This window comes from Accipiter gentilis, chromosome 2 (genome assembly GCF_929443795.1).
Source record: "Accipiter gentilis chromosome 2, bAccGen1.1, whole genome shotgun sequence".
Taxonomy (NCBI): Eukaryota; Metazoa; Chordata; class Aves; order Accipitriformes; family Accipitridae; genus Astur; species Astur gentilis.
Genome location: NC_064881.1, coordinates 18,699,892 through 18,725,910, shown reverse-complemented (window position 1 = coordinate 18,725,910; position 26,019 = coordinate 18,699,892). Strand labels below are relative to the sequence as shown.

The window sequence follows — 26,019 nt, the reverse complement described above, 5'->3', positions numbered from 1 at the left end:
TTTAAAAAGAGTGGTAATGTAAGCTCTATGCCATGTATGTATAAAAAGGAGGATTAGCCTATTTACGTCCTTTGTATTGAATACATTCATCTGTGCAGAATGCATTAAAAGTTAAGAATAAAAACAAGAGAAGGGGCAATTTCTGTCTCATCAAGCTAGAATGGCAAATGTCATTTTATGCATTAACTTCTTAAACAGCTGAGGACAAATTGTGTTGCCAGCCTTATTGCCAGCTAATTTGAAGATCCTGTCCTAAGAGGCAGCATCATTTATTAGGTTTAAGACCTAGGAAAGAAGTTTGATGGTAATTATAACCTTTGGGGGGGGTTCTATTCTGTTTCTTGCTAACTTCCCTACTTACACTGCATTTAAAATGTTGTTCTTGGTTATATCTTTAACCCTGTTTGGTGACGAGTGAATTCAGGAAAGGCTCCCAAATAGGAAGGGCATTGTTCTGTTTGCATCTGTTGCTGCAGGTGCAATAACACACTTCCTACCAAATCCTCCACAGTCTTGCCATGTGAAATGGTGTATTGGGTTTGCGTGGCAAGGTTTTGGTAGCAGGAGGGCCACCAGCATGGCTTCTGTGAGAAGATGCTGGAAGCTTCCCCCATTTCAGACTGTTGGCAACTTCCTTCCTAAATGACACAATCATTTTGAAGCCTAATATTTCAAAATGTGGACATCTGGAAAGAAACCTGGCAAACATGGGCCAGCAACCCATTGGCAAACAGCAGACTGAGGGCTGCAGTCTCGGGTGTTTTACCCTGCTTTGCCTGAAGAGCCCCAAGAAACATGATGCGGCAGAAGGGAAAACTCCAATAAAAGGAAGGTGTGGAAGCTGTTCCATGAGGCAACAGGTTGCCTTGTTTTCCATTTCAGTATAGTAGTTTGCACTATATCATCAGGACAAACACAAAACCAAGTGGAAACCAAGGAGCTCTGTCCCTGTAAGAGGACGTTGAGCCAGATGCTCAGGGCACTTGCTGATTATAGCTGGAGGAAAGGATGTCTTGTCCCAGTTGAGTCCTGTTTGTTCTGTGGAGATGAGATGACCCGATTTCTTTTAAAGGCTGAGGTGGGAAATAGATGCAAGACTACCTTGCAGAAAGGATTCTAATTTTTGTCACAGCCCAATGTACTTTCTGGGTGCAGTATGTGACATCCCTGACTATACAGTATGCCATCAGGGATATACTTTCAAATTGTTATTGTTGAAATAACGTTCTGCTTACTTTACAGTTACAAAATACTGGTGTGGCCAGGGGATGAAGAGATTTCTATGATATAAACCAACTTGGGACTGAAATATGACTGCTTGTTCTCTTTAAACTTTTATATTTAAAAAAAAACCAAACTCCAGGTGTGAAAGCAAAAATTTCTGTAGCCTTTTCTGTATTTTTAAGTAACCCAGATCATCTCCAGATACCAAGTATTACTGTCTCCCGATTTAATAAATTAATTGCGCTGGTTTCAGCTGGGATAGAGTTTGTTTTCTTTCTAGCAGCTGGTATAGTGCTATGTTTTGGGTTCAGCATGAGAAGAATGTTGATAACACGCTGATGTTTTCAGTTGTTGCTAAGTAGTGTTTAGACGAAGTCAAGGATTTTTCAGCTTCTCATGCCCAGCCAGCAAGAAGGCTGGAGGGGCACAAGAAGTTGGCACAGGACAGAGCCAGGGCACCTCACCCAAACTGTCCAACGGGGTATTCCATACCATGGGACATCATATCTGGAATATAAGCTGGGGGGAGTTAGCCTGGTGGGGGGAATCACTGCTCAGGAACTAACTGGGCATCGGTTGGTGAGTGGTGAGCAATTGCATTGTGCATCACTTGTTTTGTGTATTGCAATCCTTTTATTAGTATTGGCGTGTTATTACTGTTATTACTATAATTACTAGTTTCTTCCTTTCTGTTCTATTAAACTGTCTTTATCTCAACCAACAAGTTTTACCTTTTTCCTTCCAATTCTCTCCCCCATCCCACTGGGAGGGGGGAAAGTGAGTGAGCGGCTGCGTGGTGCTTAGTTGCTGGCTGGGGTTAAACCATGACAGTCCATTTTGGCGCCCAATGTGGGGCACAAAGGGTTGAGATAACTACAGATCTGACCAGAGCGTGTTAAAACTAATTTGTTACAAGCATTCATTATATTAGTTTAATAGTCACTGGTCACAATGTCGATTTATGAGCTTAGAGTTGTGGCGCTCGTTTTTGGAGTTCTGGTATGTATTACCTCACTTGCTGTATGTAGTCCCTGTGCTGCTGCTTATCATCTGTGGGAGGTGGATTAAGGTTTTGACTTTGATGTATTGTGTAATACTGGTTTATGGTGTGGTGAAGTTATCAGTCGTGGGACTAATCCGGCATTTGCACTCAGCATTGTCGTCACCTCTATACTTTGGGAGCCATCTGTGGGAAACTATTAATAATTACCCCATTTCCCTTTCCTCCTCGGGGAGCCAATCTATGGGCGAGACACCTTTCTTCCCCTAATTAGAGTGGCATTTGAGAATTTTGAAAAATTTGAATACCCTTGGGATGTTGAACCAGCATGGTCCTAGTGCTAGGAACTAGCATGTTCCTGAATGTGGTTCAGGTCTTGTTTAGGGTTAAACAACTATTTAAGAAGATCACTCAGAGATCTGCCCCAAGGCTGGATAATTATGAGTGGCGGGGCGTGGGGAGTAGTATGGGCAAATGCCTCGGGCGGTGGGCACCTCCAGTGTTTTGGTACTTCACCCTTGAACAAGTGCAGAATCCTGAAAAAGTGGCAGAACATTTGGAAAAAGCATGCTGTCACCCCGACAATTCCAGGGAGACACAAATTACTGCAACATGCTTGGGCCTGGCCCATGCCTATCAAGCCCTGTTCAACACCACTCAGTACCCTCAAGGGGAAGAGAAGGTCTCTGGATCTAAAAACAAGGTGACAGGTACTGCGGCCACTCCAACCACCGTGACAGGGACTGCAGCTGAACCAGCGAACCAACCTGCACCAGTATCAGTTGCCTCTATAAAGAAGAAGAAATATACAAAAAATTTAGTTCACTTAGTGAAGGATGAAGATGAACCAGTGTCATCACAAGAACAGGAGGAAGAAGCAGAACCAGAGGTAATCACCCGATCTATATCCCTGAGTGAGCTGCAGGTTATGCAAAAAAGATTTCAGCCGTGTCCAGGTGAGCCCATTATCACCTGGCTGCTCCGATGCTGGGGCAATGGGGCTGGTAAGCCTGGAATTAGAAGGTAGGGAAGCAAGCAGCTGGGATTTCTCTCCAGGGAAGGTGGGAAGGTGGCATTGACAAGGCAATTGGAAAAGGGACACAAGCTGTCAGCCTCTGGAGGCTACTCCTGTCAAGCGTGAAGGAAAGGTACCCCTTCAAGGAAGATGCTATATGTCAATCAGGCAATGGACCACCATGGAGAGAGGTATCCAATATCCGAGGGAATTAGCCATGCTAGAGACGATTTATTATGACCTGGACAACACACAATTACTCAAAGCTCCAGATGAAGTCCAATGCATATGACCCACGTGGCCAAAGTTTGTATGGAGCACACCATCATCCTATGCCAACCCACTGACAATACTGACCTGGAAAGACGAAGAGGTACCGACAGTGGATGAAGTGGCTCACCAACTCCAGCAATACAAAGAAAATCTCTCTTCCTCCCTAGAAGCCTGCATTTTGGCTGTGGAGAAGCTGCCCCAGGATTTCCAGCAATTCAAAGAGGGTGTGTCCTACACCCCCCCTGTACAGACCAGTATCTCAGCTATTAGGAGTGAGCGTTCTTCTGCCCAAGAGAGAGAATATAGAAGGTACACACCACGAGGTGCCCTGTGCTTTTACCTATGTGACCACAGAGAGGACATGAGGAAATGGGATGGAAAACCTGCCTCAGTCCTAGGTGCACGGGTACATGAGTTGCAAGGAAAAACCACCACAGAAGGGGATTCTTACAGGAAAAATGCCGCTTCAGTTTCCAAACAGAGTAGAAGAGCTGATCTTACTTCTGATCCTCTTGAAGGGACTTCTAAGTCAATTTTACAAGAAGCAAGTAATGGACACTCTAACCAGGATTAGAGGGGCCCTGCCTCCAGCCAGGTGGAGGAAAGGGGACAACTGGGTCTATTGGACTGTGTGGATTTGATGGGCTGGCATGTTAGACCCACAGGAGTACAACGCTCTAGTAGACACCAGTGCATAGTATACTCTAATGCCATCAAGTTATAAAGGGGCAGAACCCATCTGTATTTCTGGTGTGACAGGGGGGATCCCAACAGTTAACTGTATTAGAGGCTGAAGTAAGCCTAACTGGAAATGAATGGCAGAAACACCCCATTGTGACTGGCCCAGAGGCTCCGTGCATCCTTGGCATAGACTGCCTCAGCAGAGGGTATTTTAAGGACCCGAAGGGGTATCGGCAGGCTTTTGGTATAGCTGCCTTGGAGACAGAGGGAATTAAACAGCTGTCTACTTTGACTGGTCTCTCTCAAGACCCTTCGACTGTGGGGTTGCTGAGGGCTGAAGAAAAACAAATGCCAATTCCTACCACAGAGGTGCACCGGCAGCAATATCATACCAACCAAGACTCCCTGATTCCCATCCACAAGTTGATTCATTGACTAGAGAGTCAAGGAGTGATCAGCAAAACTCATTCACCCTTTAATAGCCCATATGGCCTGTGCAAAAGTCTAATGGAGAATGGAAACTAACAGGTGACTATGGTGGCCAGAATGAAGTCACACGGCTGCTGAGTGCTGCTGTGCCAGATATGCTGGGAACTTCAATACGAACTAGAGTCAAAGACAGCCAAGTGGTACGCCTCAATTGACATCACTAATGCGTTTTTCTCAATCCCTCTGGCAGCAGTGTGCCGTCCACAATTTGCTTTTACTTGGAGGGGCATCCGGTACACCTGGAATTGACTGCCCCAGGGCTGGAAACACAGCCCCACCATTTGCCATGGACTGATCCAGACTGCACTGGAACAGGGTGAAGCTCCAGAACACCTGCAATACATTGATGACGTGATCGTATGCGGCGACACAGCAGAAGAAGTTTTTGAGAAAGGGAAGAAAGTAATCCAAGTCCTTCTGAAAGCCAGTTTTGCCATAAAAGAAAGTAAGATCAAGGGACCTGCACAGGAGATCGAGTTTTTAGGAATAAAATGGCAAGATGGGTGTCGTCAGATCCCAATGAATGCGATCAACAAAATAGCAGCTAAGTCCTCACCAACTAACAAAAGGGAAACACAGTCCTTCTTATGTGTTGTGGGGGGTTGGAGAATGCATATTCCCAGTTACAGTCTGATTGTAAGCCCTCTCTATCAAGTGACCCAGAAGAAGAATGATTTTAATTGGGCCCTGAGCAACAACAAGCCTTTGAACAAATTAAACGGGAGATTGTTCATGCAGTAGCCCTTGGGCCAGTCCAGGTAAGACAAGATGTTAAAAATGTGCTCTATAACACAGCCAGGGAGAATGGCCCTACCTGGAGTCTCTGGCAGAAAGCACCAGGGGAGACCCCAGGCTGACCCCTGGGGTTTTGGAGTTGGGGATATCAAGGATCCGAGGCTCACTATACTCAAACTGAAAAAGAGATCTTGGCAGCATATGAAGGAGTTCGAGCTGCCTCAGAAGTGGTTGGTACTGAGACACAGCTCCTCTTAGCACCCCGACTGCCAGTGCTGGGCTGGATGTTCAAAGGGAGGGTCTCCTCTACACATCACGCGACTGACGCCACGTGGAGTAAGTGGATCGCACTAATCACACAGCGGGCTCGCATAGGAAACCCCAGTCCCCCAGGAACGTTAGAAGTGATCACAGACTGGCCAGAAGGCAAAGATTTTGGAATGTCGCCAGAGGAGGAGGTGACACGGGCTGAAGAGGCCCTGCTGTATAATAAACTGTCAGAAAATGAGAGGCAATATGCCCTGTTCACTGATGGGTCCTGTCGCATTGTGGGGAAACATCGGAGGTGGAAGGCTGCTGTATGGAGCCCTGTACAAGTCGCAGAAACTGCTGAAGAACATGAATCAAGTCAGTTTGCAGAGGTGAAAGCCATCCAGATAGCGTTGGACATTGCTGAAAGAGAAAAATGGCCAGTGCTCTATGCTGACTCATGGATGGTGGCAAATGCCCTGTGGGGGTGGTTACAGCAATGGAAGCAGAGCAACTGGCAGCGCAGAGGTAAACCCATCTGGGCTGCCGCACTGTGGCAAGATATTGTGTCCTGGCTAGAGAATCTGGTTGTAAAAGTACGTCATGTAGATGCTCACGCACCCAAGAGTCGTGCCACTGAAGAACATCAAAACAACCAGCAGGTGGATCAGGCCGCCAAGATTGAAGTGGCTCAGGTGGATCCACCTGGCAACATAAGGGTGAGTTACATATGGCTAGGTGGGCCCATGACACCTCAGGTCATCAGGGAAGAGATGCACCATATAGATGGGCTCATGATCAAGGGGTGGGCTTAACCATGGATACTACTGCACAAGTTATCCATGAATGTGAAACGTGCTGCAATTAAGCAAGCCAAGCAGTTAAAGCCCCTGTGGTATGGAGGGCGATGGCTGAAATGTAAATATGGGGAGGCCTGGCAGATTGTCTATATCACAGTCCCACTCACTCGCCAAGGCAAGCACCATGTGCTTACAATGGTGGATGCGACCACCAGGTGGCTGGAAACATATCCTGTGCCCCATGCCAGCGCCTGGAACACTATCCTGGGCCTTGAAAACCGAGTCTTGTGGCAACACGGCACCCCAGAAGGAACTGAGTCAGACAACAGGACTCATTTCTGAAACAACCTCAGAGACACCTGAGCCAAAGAACATGGCATTGAGTGGGTATATCACATCTCCTATCATGCACCAGCCTCCAGGAAAATCGAACAATACAGTGGACTGTTAAAGACTACACTGAGAGCGATGGGTGCTGGCACCTTCAAACATTGGGATACACATTTAGCAAAAGCCACCTGGTTAGTCAACACCAGAGGATCTGCCACTCAGGATGGCCCTGCCCAGTCAGAACTTTTACATAGTGTAGAAAGGGATAAAGTCCCTATAGCACACATAAAAAATATGTTAGGGAAGACAGTCTGGGTTACTCCTGCCTCAGGCAAAAGCAAACCCAATTGTGGGATTGCTTTTGCTCAAGGACCTGGGTGCACAGGGTGGTTGATGCAAAAAGATGGGGAAGTCCGATGTGTGCCTCAAGGGGATTTGATTTTAGGTGAGAATAGCCAATGAATTAAATTGTATTACGTTAGTTGCTATATAACCCTGCCACTGTATGTTATCATTACTGTAATTGTTGCATGTTTTAACAATGGTATTACAGTAAGAACCACTTAGATCAAGCAAGAATGAACTTTGATAAAACTGAGCGAAGCACAGTAGCGATGGAACCAGAACTGACTTTGGCATGCAACAATCCAACAGTGCACACCATCCTGCTGCTGTGCCCAATGTCACTCACTCGCCACACCGCGCTGAAGCCCGTTCCTGCTCTGCCGACTGAGTGGGCTCCGCACCATCCCTCCTGCCCAGAAAGACTGCTATAGATGGAGCCCAAATTCAGTGACTAAATGAACTCGATGAACATTATATAGAGATGGCCCATAGACTAAGGGAATGATATCTCTGTGTGTGTATACATATATATATATATATATATACATATCAAAGGATGGAAAAAGTGATGGTGATTGATTAGGATGCATGGGAAAGTATGTGACCTGAGCACAACATAAATGGTATAGAATAAGGGCTGGATATTGTCCTGGTTTCAACTGGGATAGAGTTAATTTTCTTTCCAGTAGCTGGTATAGTGCTATGTTTTGGGTTCAGTGGGAGAACAATGTTGATAACACAACACGCTGATGTTTTCAGTTAGTATAAACACAACTGAGCAACAAGTCAAAGGATTTTTCAGCTTCTCATGCCCAGCCAGCAAGAAGGCTGGAGGGGCACAAGGAGTTGGGAGGGGACACAGCCAGGACAGCTGGCCCAAACTGGCCAACGGGGTATTCCATACCATGGGACATCATGTCCAGTATATAAACTGGGGGGAGTTAGCCTGGGGGGGGGGGATTGCTGCTCAGGAACTAACTGGGCATCAGTCGGTGAGTGGTGAGCAATTGCAATGTGCATCACTTGTTTTGTATATTGCAATCCTTTTATTAGTATTGGTGTTTTATTATTGTTATTACTACAATTACTAGTTTCTTCCTTTCTGTTCTATTAAACTGTCTTTATCTCAACCGACAAGTTTTACCTTTTTTCTTCTGATTCTCTCTCCCATCCCACTGGGAGGGAGGAAAGTGAGCAAGTGGCTGCGTGGTGCTTAGTTGCTGGCTGGGGTTGAACAACAACATTCATACAAAACTGAGCATTTCACAGCTGATGAAGGTGTTCTGTAGATGAAAAACCTGGTCATAAGGTCATTAGCAGACTAATTGTTCTGCTCCCTGAGTCAGTCACTGCTCCATATAGTAGGAAGAAACCAACCTATTAAAAACAGTTCATACAATGTATTTGGTGCACACTCTCAATTCTGGCAAGGCAAAGCCATACCAAATAGTTGCATCTTAATCTCTTATCCTGTATTCATCAGCTGCTGGCAGCAAAAGCTGTTCTGACAATGCTAAACTTCAGCCATAAATGACTCGTTTTCTTGATCTTTCTTCTCCATATATCCACTGGGAGTATCTGTCAGCCAGAAGCTTCAATAAATAAAAACCATCATGAATCTGGGGGGGGGTTGAAGGACAGCTCGATTCGGCCTGGATGTTTTCTGGATCAGTGTTGATTTCTCAGACCTCTTCATCTGTTTTACCCCGGTAACAGCCTTCTGTGATTGGGTCGGTTTTTTAATCCACATCTAGCCTCCCTTCTATACTTGCCGGTTAGCTTTTCCTCCCTTCTGCTTCCTTGTCATTGGGCTCCTTGTTCGCTGTTACTTGGGTTACATACGTTATTGCTGGCTATAGAGTATAATGTAAGCAGACGGGATGGCAGGGGCCTGCTGCCAGCACAGGGCAAGCTGTACCTTGCGGCTGCGCCTCAGCCGTAACTGCACCGAGCCCAGGGAGCGCGGCTTCCTCACTCCGTCCTGCGGGTGCCCAGCGTCCCGTCGGCCGAGGTCTGGCGACCACAAAACCTGGGGGGGGGGGGGGGGGGGGCAGAAGGACATCAAGGCTGCACCTGGATGGCGGGGGGTGCCGGGCGGGAGCGAAGCCTGGCCCGGGCCTGCGGGCACAGACCGCAGCGGGGCCAGCCCGCTCTGACCGGCCGCTGCCCGGGAGGGCGCGGGCCCCGCTTGCCCCAGAGCGCGGCCGCCTCCTCCGCGACCGCGGCGGGACCCACGGCCGTCTTCTGTCGGCGCTTCGGCAGAGGGAAGCTGAGCCGGTGCCCAACGCGGGCTCCGGGCTACAGCCAGCGAGTACCCGGCCAGCGCCGCCCACGGCGGCTCGGCTCGGCTCGGCGCGGCTGACAGGCCCCGGCCCACACCGCCAGCCGGGGCGGCCTCCCGGGGGCGGGGAGGCGGCGGGCCCGCCGCCGTTGGTCGGTTTGAACTGCCGGGCGCTGCCCCTCGCCGCCCCCGCGGGCGGGTGAGGTGGGGGCCCGCCGGCCGGCAGGGGCGCTGCTGGCGGCGGCCGGGGCTGCTCCCTCCGGCCGGGGCGGGGTGAAGCGAAGCGGCGGCTGCCATTCCTCGGCTGCGCGGCCGCCTCCTCCCCCTCCGCCTCTTCCTGGCCGCGGCGAGAGGAGCTGTGCTGGCAGCGGGGTAGGCGGCGGCGGCGTCGCCCAACTCCCTGCCCGCCATGGCCATCCGCAAGAAGAGCAACAAGAATCCGCCGGTGCTGAGCCACGAGTTCATCGTGCAGAACCATGCGGACATCGTGTCCTGCATGGCCATGATCTTCCTGCTGGGGCTCATGTTCGAGGTGAGGCGGCACCGGCGCCCCCACCCCGGGGAGGGGGGGGGGGAGGGCTTCGTCCCGCTTCTCCCCCCTCCCCCGCCGGGGGCTCTCGGTGCTGCTGGGCGGGGAGGGGTCCCGATGCGCCGGGGGAGGCTGGTCGGCGGGTGGTTGCGGCTGCCCCTGGGCCAGCGTGGGTCGCTCCCGGCGCACCTGCCCGCCAGCCCACGCCCTCGCCGGGCCGCGCGGCCCCCGGCCCTCCCGCCCCCGCTGTGCGCGGGGAGAGGAGCCGGCCGCCCCGCCACACGGCCGGAGGAGCCGAGGCGGCGGCCCTCCCCGCGGCTCACCCTCGCGGCGCCGGGCCCGGCCCCTCGGGGAACGCCCTCTCGGCCCGGGGAGGCGCAGCCCGCGGTTGCCGCCAGGGCCCGGCTCCCGGCTCCACTCGCCGCCCGGGAGGGGAGGCTGTGCCCCGCAGCCCCCCCCCCCGCCGCGCCGCCGTGAAGGGACGGGGAGCGGGGCGGCGCGCCTCCTCCCGCCGCGGCGGCGGCGGGGGGGAGTTCCTGCTGGCGGCGGGGTTACGTGGCAGTCGGAGCGCGGCGGCCGGGGGAGGCGGGGAGGGGCGGGCGAGGCCCAGCCGCGACAGACGATCCCCCGCTCTTTGTGTGCGCGGCCCAGCTGGGCCCCGCCGGCACTACGGCTCCCGTCAGGCGGCGCGGCGGGGAAGGGAAACAAGCGGTGACGTGTACTTGCAGCCCCCGCTCGGGGCGGCGGGGGCGCACGGCGGGTTCCCCTTCCCACCCCCCGGACCCCGCCGCCGCCGTCTGCGGGGCCCGAGGCCGCGCGTCGCCTCCCGGCGCTACGGCGGCGTGAGGAGCCGTTAGCCCACAGGGAGTCGATCCGGGTGTCTCGGCTGGCGCCGAGGTTACCCCCCGCCGCCGCCGCCGCCTCCTCTCCCGGTCGGAGATGGGGCCGGGTTTGACAGCGGCCGGAGGGAGCTTCTCCCTTCGGCCTCTCGGGCCTGGCCGAGGGCAAAGCCCTGCTGCTCGGCCGCGCTTGTAGGCCAGGCGCTCTCGTTAGACCCCCACGTTGGAGGCAGATGATCTAAAATGTGCCTTTTTGGCTTTTCTCGGTTACCTTCTGAGAGAACCGAAAAGGTCGTTTACCTGTGTGACTTCCAAAATGTGCTTAGTGGTGTCCCGTCAAAGTAAGACGCTTCCATTTTTGTTGGCTAAACGTTCCTGGCTTTCGGTATTTTAGCCGTTTGTTCAGAGTTGTGGGGTTTTTTATTATATGGATGGCTTTCAGAATAACTTTATCCAGCTGTTGGCACTGCTCAGCACTAAAGGCCAGTGGAGTTAGGAGAAAAAAAATATATATAGAAGAAAAGGGAAAAACGGGGCAGACCAAGAAAGCTGTTATGTTTGGGTTTACTATCAAAAATCACCACGACAGTCCTTATATGGTGGTTTTCTGGGGATTGAGGTTAAATAGATGGGCTTAAACCATTACCTTTTATGTCTACTTCTGGCTTGCTGTATTTACAGTATTACTGGTAGGGTCAGAAATTTTGGAGGGATTGGATGTGCTGAACTCTTTTGTTTCCAGTTTTTTTAATCCAGGGTGTTTTCTACCCCAGCGTAGAAGGTCTGAACGCCTTTGGTACAGATGTGGTATGGCTGAGAAGATTGTTGTGCTTTTTTAAATGCTTTGATTGGTCTTGGAAATCACCTGCTGTGGTTAATGTTGGTGTGGTAAGGTGTTTATACTGCCTGACTTCTGCAACTGAATTAGGACTGTGAGTAGCTGACAGAGCCTTCAAAGGGCAGTTCAGAATTCATTAGTTTTGAATTGTCCTCTGAAGGCTCCCTTGATGAATAGGGAGCCCTAGGCAACTTCACTAATTCAGGCAAACTAGTTGGATTCTCTGGAGTTACATGGAGCGAATAGTCCACTGTGTATTCAGGGACCCCTAGAAAATCTAGGGCTTGTTTACAAAGCGCTAGTTTTAAAAAATAAATAAATCTTATTTCTTGTGTGTGATAATAAATGCTGGTAGTAACCTAATCATTATCTTCAGATACTCAAAATATCCTTCCAAGATTCAAACAGGAGTTTGGGGGGGGGGGGGGGGGGGGAGGTGTTTGTGTTTTGTTTTTTTTCTCGTCAGTCCTATAAATGCAACCGGGGTGCTAGTTTTTTACAGTAATGGGAAACAATTGGATCATAAATACTGCAAAGCATGGTTATTTTTCTCTCTCTGTTAAGACACGTTGATTTGCATTGGTATTCAACAGAGATGGGTTAAAGTTGAAAATTAATGTATGCTTATTGACAGATAAGAACTTGTGCTCCTTTTATTTGCTTATTTATTGGGGGTTTTATAGCATCATCACCACCACCACCACCACCCCCCCCACACCCCCCACCCCCAAAAAATAAGCCTTTAGAATAAACTTCCCCCCCACCCTTATGCATTTTCTTACTGTCCATCATAAAGCGGTAGTACCACTACTGCTAAATTTCATTTCTTCTGTTTTGCACTTCTTGCCAAAGGATCCCCGGGGTCAAAAGAATGCTAATTGTATTGAGTTGGTATGCAGCTGGCCTGAAATGGTTCTCCATTCTTTAAGCCTTTTCTCCTTTCCTGTCCACATTTTCCAAATCACCCACAGATTTATGAATATGATATTGACCTTCAAATTTTGTCAAATTAAAAAGTAGTTTTAAATGAAGTTTATTCTCATCCGTTGCTGCATGCATCCTGGTCTAGGGATTACGTGGTATTTTACATTCTCTTTATGTAATAATATAGTATGAACAGAGAAAGAATTGCAGCATGTGTTTTCATTTTAATATTGTAGAAAAGACTATTTGTAAGTAGCATTTTCAAGGAGATTTCAGGAGATTGGGTATTCTGTAAACAAACCTATAGAGGTCGTGCAATGTTTTCTGCCTTTGAAAAGTCAAATGAAGTGGTGTGATAAGGCGAGTTGATCAGTTAAATGGGAGGGGACAAACATGCTGGGGAAGCATGCTAAAACTATGGACAAATGTTTTCAGTTTAATATAGTTTATTTTGGTGAGAATTTATAGCACTTCTGTTTTTTGTCTTTCAGATTACAGCAAAAGCAGCTGTCATTTTCGTTACACTTCAGTATAATGTTACCATTCCTGCCACAGGTATGTATCTTGCAGGAGGTTAGTTATGAGACAATGTATTCAGACATTATTAGTATGCTGTACTTTCTAGGCTGACAGTAAATGAATTTGTCAATTTGAATAGATAATAAGAAAATTTCAAGGACTTCATTTTAGGTAAAACTCCGTTTTAATTAATTAGGTTAGGGACTATGATTCTGTTCTACTGGATTCATCATTAGTGCTAAAACACCATCTGACTGGTAGATAAGTTCACATTAATTCTTACTCTGGTTTTGCAAGTGACAGTCTTTACTAGTCAAAGCATAATTTAATATAATTTAAACATGATAGTTTAACATAATTTTATTTTCCCTTTTTAGTGCATTTGGGTAAGCTTCTTAAGTGCACTTAAGTTTTCATTTTTATAGTACATCTTTCCAGAATCAAATTTAATTTGTGATGTGATTGAGAAGATGACTGTAAACAATCTAGTGACCTCACTCATGATAGCAGCTTCATTTGAATTCTATTTGTTCAGCTGACTACAAACTACTTCTGTCTGAAAGGTTTCACTTTGAAAAACAAACTTATTAGCCATTAAACTGTATTGGTGCCTAACAGTTAATTCTCTTTGTCTTTTAGAAGAACAATCTGCAGAAACAGTCTCTCTCTATCACTATGGCATCAAAGATTTGGCTACAATTTTCTTTTACATGCTTGTAGCAATAATCATACATGCTATAATTCAGGAATACGTACTGGATGTAAGTACAAAACATTCCTTTCATCAAGAAAATTGTCAAGTTTTAACTAGACTTTATGACTGTTAACTTAAAAGCTTTAATGCAAAAGTTTACTTTTAACTGTTAAAACATGCATTGAAACTTTTAGATTTTCTAATGCAGTTAACAGGTAAATGTTAAGTACTACACCATATAAATAACAATGGACTTTCATTTCAGAAAATTAACAGGAAAATGCACTTTTCAAAAACAAAGCATAGCAAGTTCAATGAGTCTGGGCAACTTAGTGCATTCTACCTTTTCTCCTGTGTTTGGGGAACAAGTATTCTTGTCTCTGTAAGTATGTTTTCTGTTTATGTTGTGAGATTTCAAAAACTTATTTATGATGATGTTAAATAAGTTTTTGGCTTATTTTTCTGGTTTTAGATGGTTTTAATATTAAAATGGGGGCAAGTTTATGGATTCTGTGTAGATTGTAGTCATAACTGAGTATAAAGTCCAATAGTGTTACTGTTGCTCAGTCTGAGTTGATTTATTGTCAACCGAATAAGGTAAAACTTTTTAACTCTATTATGGTACTTCATTTCCTGTAGTTTTCTGTGTTGGCTTATTAGCATGAAATAAATGTTTTAATAGCACCATACATAGCGTTTTGGCAGCTTAGAGAATGGGGTGTATGGACAGATTGCTGTAGGGTCAAGTAAGTGTGCTTTCAGGTGACATACTCTTTGCTAGTGGCTGTATGTGTATGAGCTTAGTTTCAAAAAAGGGGAAGAGTATGATTTTTTTGTTTGTTTGTTTGGGGTTTTTTCCTTAACATAATGACTCCTGAAAAAACTTCCCTTCTCTTAGTTAAGCTCAAAGCTTATCAGCAGTTTACACGGGAAGACTTGTGGCTGTAGTGGTGCTGAAATAACCTCCATCTCATAAGGACACTCTATTTTGAATAAGCACTTGGTTTGTTTGGTTGCTTTTTATTTTTCTAAGCCAATACAGCTGTCTTTTGGTTTTGCAGTTTGTTTGGGTTTTTTAAAGGAAATATATTGATCTGTAGCTTTTACTTGTGTGTATAGGTGTGTGGATGTTTGTATGTACCCATGTGCATATACTTAAATATGTGTATGTATATATCTTCATTCATTACGTCTGACTAGGAAGTAGCATCTCTGAGAGTTTATTGGGTTTTTTGTTTGGTTTTTTTTAGGAGAACTATATATCAGATCCAACCTCTCTGTGGAGGGACTATCCGCACACTCTGATTCCGTAAGGCCTCTTGCTTAGAGGATTGTTGGGAAGATGAGGGAGTGTTTTAAACTTGGGTTGTGTCACGTACAATCTGTAGAATATGTAGTCTGTAAAACTATATTGATCATTACTGTATTTTTGCTCATATTTATGGAGGAACTTGATTCTCTATCCATTTGTAGCATACATACTTCTCTCTCTGTAGTCTGTTATTTAAAGCTTGCAAAAACATAATTCTTTATCTTAATGATTTTGGTTTTTAAAAAAATCTTACTTTTGAGTTGGCTGGCAGGAAGGATCCATATTTTTCTTTCTTTAGAGGCAATGATTAAATGTGTTCACTAGAAAGCTTCTGAAATGTTTTAAGTTCATTAATGAAAACTAATATGCTTCAATTCTTGTTGTATTGTACAGGTTTCAAATGAAGTTTTTCTACATCTTACAGTTGGCATACTGGTTTCATGCTTTTCCAGAATTGTACTTTCAGAAAACTAAAAAAGTAAGTTCAAAATGTAAATTGAAAGAACTCTAAAGCAAGCAACTTGAACAGTGGAATAGTGAATTTCTTTTGGACTTCCAGAGTAATGTGTTACGCTAGATTTCCTATCCTGTTCTTACTTGTGTTACCCACTTTTCCTGATGGAATGTTGGGTGCTCAAATGTCCGTGTGAGAAGATAGATTAATTTTTTTCCTTTTCAGTTAAATCCTGTATTTCTAATTGCAGTAAAATTGCTATATATCTGTGTTTCTCATCTACTAAAAGAAGTTTCCCTTGAACAAATGAATGTGAGATTTTACTTTTCAAACTTTTTTTTGTTTCTTGTAATTAGTAGTCTGAATAGTCTCACTGAAATCACAATTGCTTCATGAATCATGATACAGGTGTAGAATATAAGCAATGAATAATTTCATAAATCCAAGGAATATTAAACTCTGGGATTTGATTTAAATGCTACTGTCCTCAGCAAAAGTTCTGGTTAGTTGTGTATTGAGATTTTTTTTTTCAGTGCTCAATTTTTAGCAGCATCCTTTTCCCCCTAACCCTCTGTTGGGGTTCTCAAAACACTGAGTTTACTGTAGAGTTTTGTAGCACACTTTTTGCCTTCCTGGACCAATTTAAGTAGTCTCTTCGCATGTTTTTGCTCAGGCTCATCTTGCATATGCAGTTTCCTTCTTAAACTTTTCTGTTTTAAAGTCTTCATGGCTTCACCAAGGGCAAATCATGCTTGACTAATTTAGTGGCCTTCTACAGTGGATTGACTGCATCAGTGGATGAGGGAAGAGCTACTAATGTCATCTACCTGAACTTCTGTTAAGGCTTTTGATATGGTCCCCCACAGCATTCTTACCTGTAACTTTGAGAGATTAATTTGATGGATGGGCTGTTAGATGGATAAGGAACTGGCTGGATGGCTGCTTCCAAAGAGTTACAGTCAGTGCCCCAACATCCAAGTGGAAACCAGTAGCGAGTGGTGTTCTTCAAGGGTCTGTACTGGGACCAATTCTATTTAATAGCTTCATCAATGACATACACAGTGGAATTGAGTACACCCTCAGCAAGTTTGCAGATGACACCAAGCTGAGTGGTGCAATTGATTTGCTTGAGGAAAGGGATGCAATCCAGAGGGATCCTGACAGGCTTGAGGGCTGGACCTTTGTGAACCTCATGAAGTTCTACAAGGCCACGTGCAAGGTCCTGCACCTGGGTCATGGGCATCCCCAACATCAGTACAGGCTGGGGATTGAAAGGGTTGAGAGCAACCCTGCAGAGAAGTACTTGTGGGTACTGGAGGATGAAAAATTGGACATAAGCCAGCAATGTGGGCTCACAGCTCAGAAAGCCAATCGTATCCTGGGCTGCATCAAAAGAAGTGTGGCCAGCAGGTTGAGGGAGGTGATTTTGCCCCTCTACTCTGCTCTGGTGAGACCCCACCTGGAGTACTGAATCCAGCTCTGGGGTCCCCAGCACAAGACAGGTATGGATCTGTTGGAGTGGGTCCAGAGGAGGGCCACAAAAATGATCAGAGGGCTGGAACACCCCTCCTATGAAGACAGGCTGAAAGAGTTGGGGTTTTTCAGCTTGCAGAAAAGAAGGTTTTGGGAAGACCTTATTGCCGCTTCTCAGTATTTGAAGGTAGCTTATAAGAAAGATGGAGAAAGGCTTTTTATCAGGGCCTGTAGTGGCAGGACAAGGGGCAGTGATTCTAATCTGAAAGAGGGTAGATTTAGATTAGATGGGAAGAAATTCTTTATGATGAGCGTGGTAAGGCACTGGAACAGGTTGCCCAGGGAAGCCATGGATGCCCCATCATTGGGAGTGTTCAAGGCCAGGTTGGATGGGGCTTTGAGTAGCCTGATCTAGTGAAAGATGTCCCTGCCCATGGCAGCGGGATTGGACTAGGTGATCTATAAAAGGTCCCTTCCAACCCATTCTGTGATTCTGATGTTACTCTGTGAGTAGACTGGTCTCTGCTGCCAAAGTTCTGCTTTATTCAAGAAAATGAAACGTACGTGTTATGTAACTGTAGGTCTTTGTTCAAGAGCCTAGAAGAGGCTTGGGAAAATAGTTGAGATGCTTTGTTTTCATGCTGATGAGACACAGTATAAAGACTCATGTTTTGCAGCTACGCTGCAGCTGATGTTCTCATATTGATATTTCTTGAATTTCATTTCATATCCAAGTGTAGAGGTTTTTTTAACATAACTTCAAGAAAGCTGTCACAAGTGGCAGAATTGCTGTATATTGAATAGCAGTGTTACACTGGATCAGTCACTGCTTGGAATTTTGGCCTCTGACTTTTGCATTTTTTAAGAATGATAGTTCATTTGTTTTAGCAAGTTCATAGTTTGATATTTCTTTCACCACAGTTTAACCTCTGCCATCTTGCCTTCTCTGCCTTATTCCTTCTCTTGAGAAGGAACTGGCTTCTTTTACTCAGGTCTAGTTGCCTGTACTGCTAATGTAAACAAGAAAAGAAGTTCTTAACTCGGCTTTCTGTGTAGTAGTGTATACCTCCACCTGCATTATTCCAGTAGGCCTTCAGTCTCCTCACAGTTTTGTGTAAGCAGGTAGTATGGACTTTAATTACCTCGGTTCTGAAGATAAAGTGCAAAAGGCTCATCGTGATAGTACTTGGAGAAACTGAGCACTTGTACTGACTATTCTCTAATTTGTCTGAAAGAACTCATTTTTGTTTTCTTTCAGATCATTTAGAGTAGGTCTCTCTCTATCTGTTCTCTTGCTCTTTGTGTATGTGTGTGGTGTTTGCTGTTGCAACAAGTGTTTGATTCTGTGTTTTTGTTGGCTTTGAGGTGGAGTATTGCATAACATAGCATAGATCTTACAAGATTAATTTTTTAGGCCTTTTTTTTAATTACATGTATACAAGATAAAGCTGAATCACCTTGCTTGAAGTTTAGGGAATCTTTCCAAAAAGTAGGAGTTTCTTAAGCATAACTGAATGCACTCTGCATACCACTTCAAGACAGATTTTTATTGTGATCTAGCATACTTTAGTGATTCTTCTGATCACAGATGGCACCTTCTGCTTTCCATGTGCTGTGTGTCTATACTTCAATTCATGTCTCTTCCTCTTTATTATTTTGTCTCTATGAAGTGTTCAATTTAATGGGGCTGGCTAAAACCTAAGCTGGAAGGGTGACCATGTGGCTTAGCATGACTGGTTAATAACATTATTCTCCCTATTTGGCAGCAACGGTGTGCCAGAATCTTGGATGATCTTGAATTTTTAACATAGATGTCAACACTTGGAAACCTTTTCATTTTGGTTTATAGACTGTTATTTTATTTCTGTAGCAATCTGACAATCTGATGGGCAGCAAACACCATGGAACTGTAGGAAGTTAGCCGATGATACAGTAATACATACCAAAGAAGTATTGTAATAGCTATTACAAATTCACAGTAGTCATATCAAACAAAACCAGGCCCTTTTTAAAAGCATCTTTTTGACGATTGATGCATTTTCTCACAACAGCATATGTGTAAGATACCGAGTATTAGTGGTAAGTAAGCACTAAGTTATGTGAGGGATTAGATGATCTAGGCTGAGTAATTCAGTGCCGTGTTAAGGTAGCTGATAAACCAAGAAGAATTTCCAAGACTACGGAATAGTTTGCAATAATGTATAACACTGTGTATAATGCATAATTACTTTTTTCTTCCTAATAGGAAGATATCTTTCGCCAGATCGTCTATATTGGACTTTATCTTTTTCATATTGCTGGAGCCTATCTCCTGAAGTAAGTAAATGGTAAACTTTTGCTGGCTTCATTCTCTGTCTTAAACATCTAACAAAATGTCTGAATATTTGTTTTATTTGTTTTGATAGTCTGACCCATCTTGGACTTGTTCTTCTGGTATTGCATTACTTCGTTGAATTTCTTTTCCACATATCTCGTCTTTTCTACTTCAGTGATGAAAGATACCAGAAAGGGTAAGTAGTCTTTATCTTTTAAATTCATGTGATTTCTGTCTCAAAGCCTTGTGCATTTAACTAACCGGAAACCAAAATTACAAGTTCAAACAGTGTTTCCTTAGAAGCCACAGTTCTCCAGGCTAGTTTTAGTATTTATATTTCTAAAACAACTATTTTTTTTACCTTATTCGCCTATTTAAGTAAATGTTAGTAGTAGTGTAAAATGAAATAAAATATTACACTATATATTAATATTTTAAAAAATTTTGTAGAGAAAGGAGCAGCATAGGTTGCTAATATAGCCAGTTCTATAGAAACTAATAACATGCTTATGTTCTAATAGTAATGGAAAGCATTTTCCTTTGACCTGAAATTAGTTTTCAGAACATACTTTTGGTTTGTAAAATAAGATTGTGAGGCGGGGATATTTTTTTTTGCTTTTTGTCTTCTCTGAGTCCTAGAAATACAAGACTAGTTTAGGATAGGTACAAAATAATGAGTTTAGGTAAGTTCTTAAATTTCATACTAATTCACATGATGAAGAGTAACCATTTGCATTGTTAGTACTACGTTGTGAACAGAAAATTTACTTAGTGTTTGTGGCGTTTTTCTTTGTAGATTTTCACTGTGGGCAGTTCTTTTTGTTTTGGGAAGGCTTCTCACCTTGATTCTCTCAGTCCTCACTTTTGGCTTTGGACTGGCAAGAGCAGAAGATCAGCAGCTGAATTTCAGTACTGGAAACTTTAATATCCTGGCTGTTAGGTATAGTAAACTTGAAACGGTTATTAAGCATGAGCTGTAAACCTGTGTTAAATACACTGTATAAGTGATGTGGTGTTAATGCTAGTAATTCTGAATGGTTAGGTGTTTTCATGCAACCAATGGGATCAGTAAGAATAGCTTCTATAACAAGCTTGTAAGGCACAGTGAAATTAATTGAGGAATTTACAGTCTATGGCTGAGAAATCTGTAACTGGTTACTTGGGGGCTTTTGTCAGAAAAAAAACAGAATTAAAAGGGATATCCAATTATAGAGATTACTTTAAAATGTTAGAGTAAGTGAACTGAATTCTAGATATAATTGCAGTGAGGTTATCTATAGAGGTCAAAGCGTTATGCCCACAGCATCTTTAGTCCTGGTTGAAGATTCCTACCTCTTTCTCTGCCTTTATTATGGCTCCAGTTCCTGCTATGTGATGCAGAATGTTCAGCCAACCACCTGGCCTTTTTATGAATTAAATCCAGAAAAGGAAGTTATTAAAACATGGACAATATCAGCATTACCCTGCAGAATTGTAACTCGGAACTGCAAGACTCTCTTAAACCATTTTCAGCTGTTAATATGTGATACATTGAGAGTAATACCAAGAAAGGAGAAAGCAGGAAAGAAATCTAGTACTTCCCAGTTTTGATGGACAGGCAAAGACTTCACTCTCGCTGTATATCTAGTTTTGTTCAGCTGTGCTAAGCCCAGTTGCCCTGTGTGAGCTAACTTCTGCATGGCTTAGAAAATGGATGTTACTAGGAGGCGGCAGTGGGGGTCGGGGGGGAAGTCTCACACACACAAAAACCCCCACCAAACAGAACTGAACTTTTATAAATTCATGTTCTCTAGAAGGAATCACTCTCTGTTTGAGGAACCTGAATAAAAAGGCAGTTTATGACATACAAAGAACTATCTGAGGTGATGTTCTGCTTTCTTTTTCTATTTGAATAACGAGATAAACTTATTGATAAACCTTTTCCTGTGTTTTGTTTATAGAATCAGTGTGCTGGCTTCCATCTGCATGGCTCAAGCATTTATGATGTGGAAGTTCATTAATTTCCAGCTTCGGAGGTGGAGAGAGCATTCTTCTTCTCAGCCTCAGTCAGTGAAAAAGAAGTTTGTAACAGCTAAAGGAAAGACCTCCAGAAAAGAAAGAGGTTTGTATTTTCAGCTTTTCTGTTACCTTGACTTCTCAAAAACTACTCCAGGTAATGGAGAGCCTTTTTTTTAATATAATTGGTAAAGAAACATTTTGTTTAATTTGCAAGTGAGATGACTCAGTTACAGAAGACAGTATTGGTGAATGCTGTTGGGGGAGGGGGTTAATGTTTAAAAATTACTATATATTAGTTGTTTGGTTTTTCTCTTCTGATTGACTGAATGAAGGAAGTACCATTTCTTTAGTTAATGCAACATGAGGCTTTTATTATGTTTAATTTTATTGCTTGAGCAAAATGTGTCATGCTTATGTTTTGTTCCCTTGTATATAGGGAACAGACACATTTTTAGATCTGTTATAATCAATTACTTCTAAATTCTCCTTGCAATGAATTTCAAGGTTGTTTTTCATTGGCACTAAATTCTGAGGTTTTAGGGCAAGGAGACGGTTTGATGATCCATCCAGTAAATAGCCTTATGTTGGACTGTTGTTACTAAAAATAGAATTTTGATACCTCTTTTAAGGGGAGATAATAACTACTTACTACTCTAAACCCGTGTAGCACTTGGAAATGAACTAATGACTCCAGGTTTGACTTACTGATTATGTCACACTCTTTTTATGGAAAGGGCATGTACTGAATGTTTTTTCCTCCAAGGAAAATCATGTCCTCCATTAAAATAAAAAAAATCAATCCCCACACTTCAGTATTTCTGTTGTACCAACAGTTAAACTTCTGTCAATTCAGTTGCTAGCTTGAGTAACTTCTGCACTTTTTTGAAACTGCTTATTTCCTTTCAAAACCTTATTTCAGCCTGATCCTTTGCTATCAGTCATGTATTGCCAACCTGTTCCACTTCTTGATATATTGAACATAACATGTGTGAAGACCATTTGTACCGAGAACTGAGATTTGTGGTCAGAGATCAATTCAGTGGGTTTGGGTTTTTTTCCAAGTTTCTCTTTTTATTAAAATCATGGGGTTAGGAGTATTTCTGTACTCCCTTTTGATGATTTGTAATTGTCACAACTTGGCTTTTGTGTGGTGTTTGGGTTTTTTGTTTTTGTCAGAAAATCCAGTTGGACTTTTTAAAATTGAGTGAAGGTAGTTTCCTATGTAGGTGTCCTACTTAATCAGAGCTTCGTGTTCATTGTGTCTTACTATGGTTTTTGTGGAATTAATTTAAATCTTTTGCAGATATTTTTTTAAGCATAAACTTAAATGGCATTTTAATCTCTGAGTCAAAAATGTAGCTTTTTAACTTTAACTATTTCATTCATGTAATTTAGTGAATTTGCTGGTTTTTACCCAACTTCAATGGAGACTTGCAAGTAGTAAACGAATGGTGAAAAAGTCAGTTAATTGGAATTGTGGTTTAATTCACAAAATAATTGAGCTATGCCTGTCTTAGACTGGAGAATTTTACACCTTATTTTAAATGGAAAGAAAAGAACTGTGAAATTGAAAGGTTAGTGTAATTTCAGATTCTTCTGTTTTGAAGATTCCTGTAATGTTATCTGCTCAGAACACTTGCACAGGATGCAGCAAGATAGTGTATTTGAAAGAGTAATATATTCAATTAAACTGTTGAAAATAGTCTTTTTTCTTTTCTTTCATTTCTTTTTTTGTGGTTGGATGGATCTGGGGGAGTGAGGGTACAATAAAATGTGTTACTTTTAGATTATGCCAAAAGCAAGAAATGGCAGTAGAAAAATCGTACCGGTGATGTAGGTGGGGTGCCCAGGCACATGCTGATTCTTGTTCTTTGTTTGACTTATATTTGTTTTGACTTAACTGTTTAAGAAAATACAATTGCAGTTAGCTGGCTTGGATCACGCTCATTGTTTGTAAGCTTCTTGATTTAAGAATAATACAAACTTTTTGAAAAGTATCCAAAGACCACCTTATGTAGGCTTAAAATGGTGGTGTCATTTACAACCAGATGTGTTGGATAGACTTTGACTGTTCTTGTGTGACTAATTGGGCCCGTGTCTGGTCTCATCCTCATGTGTGTTTCTGATTTTTCTTTTCTTTTAGTTGCTCGTTTGCATAAATGGGAGCATATTTGGGTGTAATGGTAGAGAGAAGGAGATCAACAGTTGTTTTTGTGGATCAGCCACACTGGTGATCTGCAGATAGAAAACCTTAATTTAACCAGTTATTTGTAAAAAAAAAAAAAAAAACAACCACAATGATTGCTTGAAGTCAGAATGATACTGTACGTCAGAGCAGAGATGTTAAGCAGCAAGCATTATAGCTGGCTGTACGCTCTGCTCTTCAATCTGTTTTATAAATATGGTTATTGTCAGACAGCATCTCTGCTTCCTTGTGTTGTGGTGACACTGAATAAAGGAGATACTTCTAATTCACAGTGGTATCATGCTGCTCCATTTTACTGTAAGTTTTGTGCATTATAAATCCATAGATTGTGGGTCATTGTTCTAGGGCAAACTTTTGCTATCAAATAGTTACTGTGGAACCTGTACAGATTAAAACTCTTGAGACCTTTAAGTTGGCCCAGAAGTGGGATAGAAGTAGAGAATTGCAGCTGGTAATACGTTCTTGCTTTGTATTCTTAGATTGGAGCCTGGTCTTGTGCTTGAACTCTTTCCATCTACACATACTCATCTCAAATCTAACTAGTGTTTTACTTCTGTCCATTTTATCTATGTAAATATCTTCATCAGAACATAAGTGAACTCTGTATCTTAAAGTATATACTTAAAAATGTATGTGTATATAAAGGTTTCCTATATATATATGAAAAGCTTGTAAAGGTAAGTGAAGGAGTCTAATTTTAGCAAGAATTAAAATATGAAATAGGTGGGATAAACAATAAAGACCTGTACCAGGGAATTGTGTAAGTACTGTGTATCTCCAAAATTTCATAGAGCAGTCTCATCTACAGGTTGAGTATTTACTTTTTAAGAGAGTATCTTCTAAATATGATAGCTGGTCTGATTTTCAGTGTAGATGTATATAATGCAGACATTTCAGTGTCTGGCCATGTCAGGAAACTGGACTTTATCATAGCAAACTTTAAATTTTGCACTTTGTAAAAGCTTCATTATACTGTTGCATTATGAATGATAATTATGAGGTTTAACAAAGAAGATACATCAGAAAAGAAGTTAAAAGACTGTATAGGACCTACAAAAATGTAATAAAATATAAAGCATCTCAATGTGTTTGAAAAATGTTTTCTTCTTTTTTTTCTAGAAAATGGAATAAATGGAACAGTGACCTCAAATGGAGCAGACTCGCCTCGTAGCAGGAAGGATAAATCCTCGTAAAACTGGGTTTTATTAAGTTAATTGACTAATGTCCCCAAAGAATCTGCTTTTTACATGGATGGCCCTTCAGCACTAGAGATGTTGTCGATTAAAGAAAATACAATTAATGGTTTTTGATTATTGCTGTTGTTTTGACAAACTTTTTTTAAAAGCCATTTTGACTAGGAAAAAGGTTTATCTGTCTTCAAATACTTGGGCGGGGGGGAGATACAACACTTTTTAAATAACATTGACACTTTTTTAAACATTTATTGTGATGAAATAACCTCACTTACTGAGGATCACTGTTGCAATGTATTATTTCTTTCCAGTTTTTGTAATCTTGGTGATATATACTGTTCTACCAACTTTACTTTTTCCAAGTTCTTCAAGAAGTCTTGCAAAATTGAAGTAAAAACTTAGTATGCATTTTCAGATACTCTGGCTTTTCAGTTAATTACCTTGATTCAAATTTACAGTTCAAATTGGGATTGTGAGGCCACACCAATAAACCTCTTTATTTTGTAGTTATTAGCTACACAATGTCTGCTCTAAGAATTGCCCCATATCATTAAAACAAAACTGAACTAATTGGAAATGTTGCAGAGTCTTATTGTTTGTTGGTTAGAAATCTCTTACAAGGAACAAAAAACCTTCTTGAGATGTAGCTTTAGCACTTGAAAATTAGAAGGGAGCGTGTATGGTTATAGGAAGAGTTGATTTGAGTAGCACTGTTAACTCCTGTCTGTGCTTTTAAAGTGTATGTTTCTTGGCGAATTAGTGTGTGTTGGACCTTTGAAAATTTATCTGTCTGATTTTAGAGGGTGGAGGTTCTTACAATGTGTTGTTGTGATTGTTTTAGGAGGCATTAATGCTCCATGAAGAGGGAATTTGTTAGATAAGTGGATCAAGTTATGAGAAACATTCCTTTAACTGTTTTGCTTTGTTTCACCTCTGTTAGGAAATAGTTTGATTTCTCCTATATATATTTTTATGAAAAAATATTTAAAGCTACAACGTCTTAAAATTGATTTATTGTGCCCTTTGCCACAACTGGAAAAATCTTAGGTTAAGATTTTTTCCATTATCTGTCTTTCATAATTGTATTAAATGTGAGGCTTTGTCCAGTTAATTTTCCAGTTTAATATGTAGTTAATGTTTCCTCTGTACCCTTTTGTAACGGGTATAATTCAAGCCATTTCACTTGAGAGAATGAGTTAGAGATTTAATTCAGTCTTAAGAAGAAATTGCTAAATTAGTCTTTCAAGTTAACTCAAGTATTGGACTGCTTATTGATTGAGAGGAGTAATTATGAGCAATCAAGC

At 42.7% G+C, this 26,019-nt stretch overlaps 1 protein-coding gene across 1 annotated transcript; it reads left to right on the top strand.

The window, feature by feature from the left end:
* The first annotated feature begins 9,679 nt into the window (after nt 1-9,679).
* Nucleotides 9,680-25,292, top strand: TRAM1 (translocation associated membrane protein 1). Its single transcript, XM_049822085.1, has 11 exons — nt 9,680-9,954; nt 13,044-13,107; nt 13,711-13,832; nt 14,031-14,147; nt 15,016-15,074; nt 15,471-15,555; nt 19,250-19,320; nt 19,410-19,514; nt 20,115-20,258; nt 21,259-21,419; nt 24,642-25,292. Exons 1-11 carry the CDS (start codon nt 9,832-9,834, stop codon nt 24,713-24,715), a joined length of 1,125 nt encoding a protein of 374 aa, XP_049678042.1. The 5' UTR covers nt 9,680-9,831; the 3' UTR covers nt 24,716-25,292.
* Nucleotides 25,293-26,019: the final 727 nt, after the last annotated feature.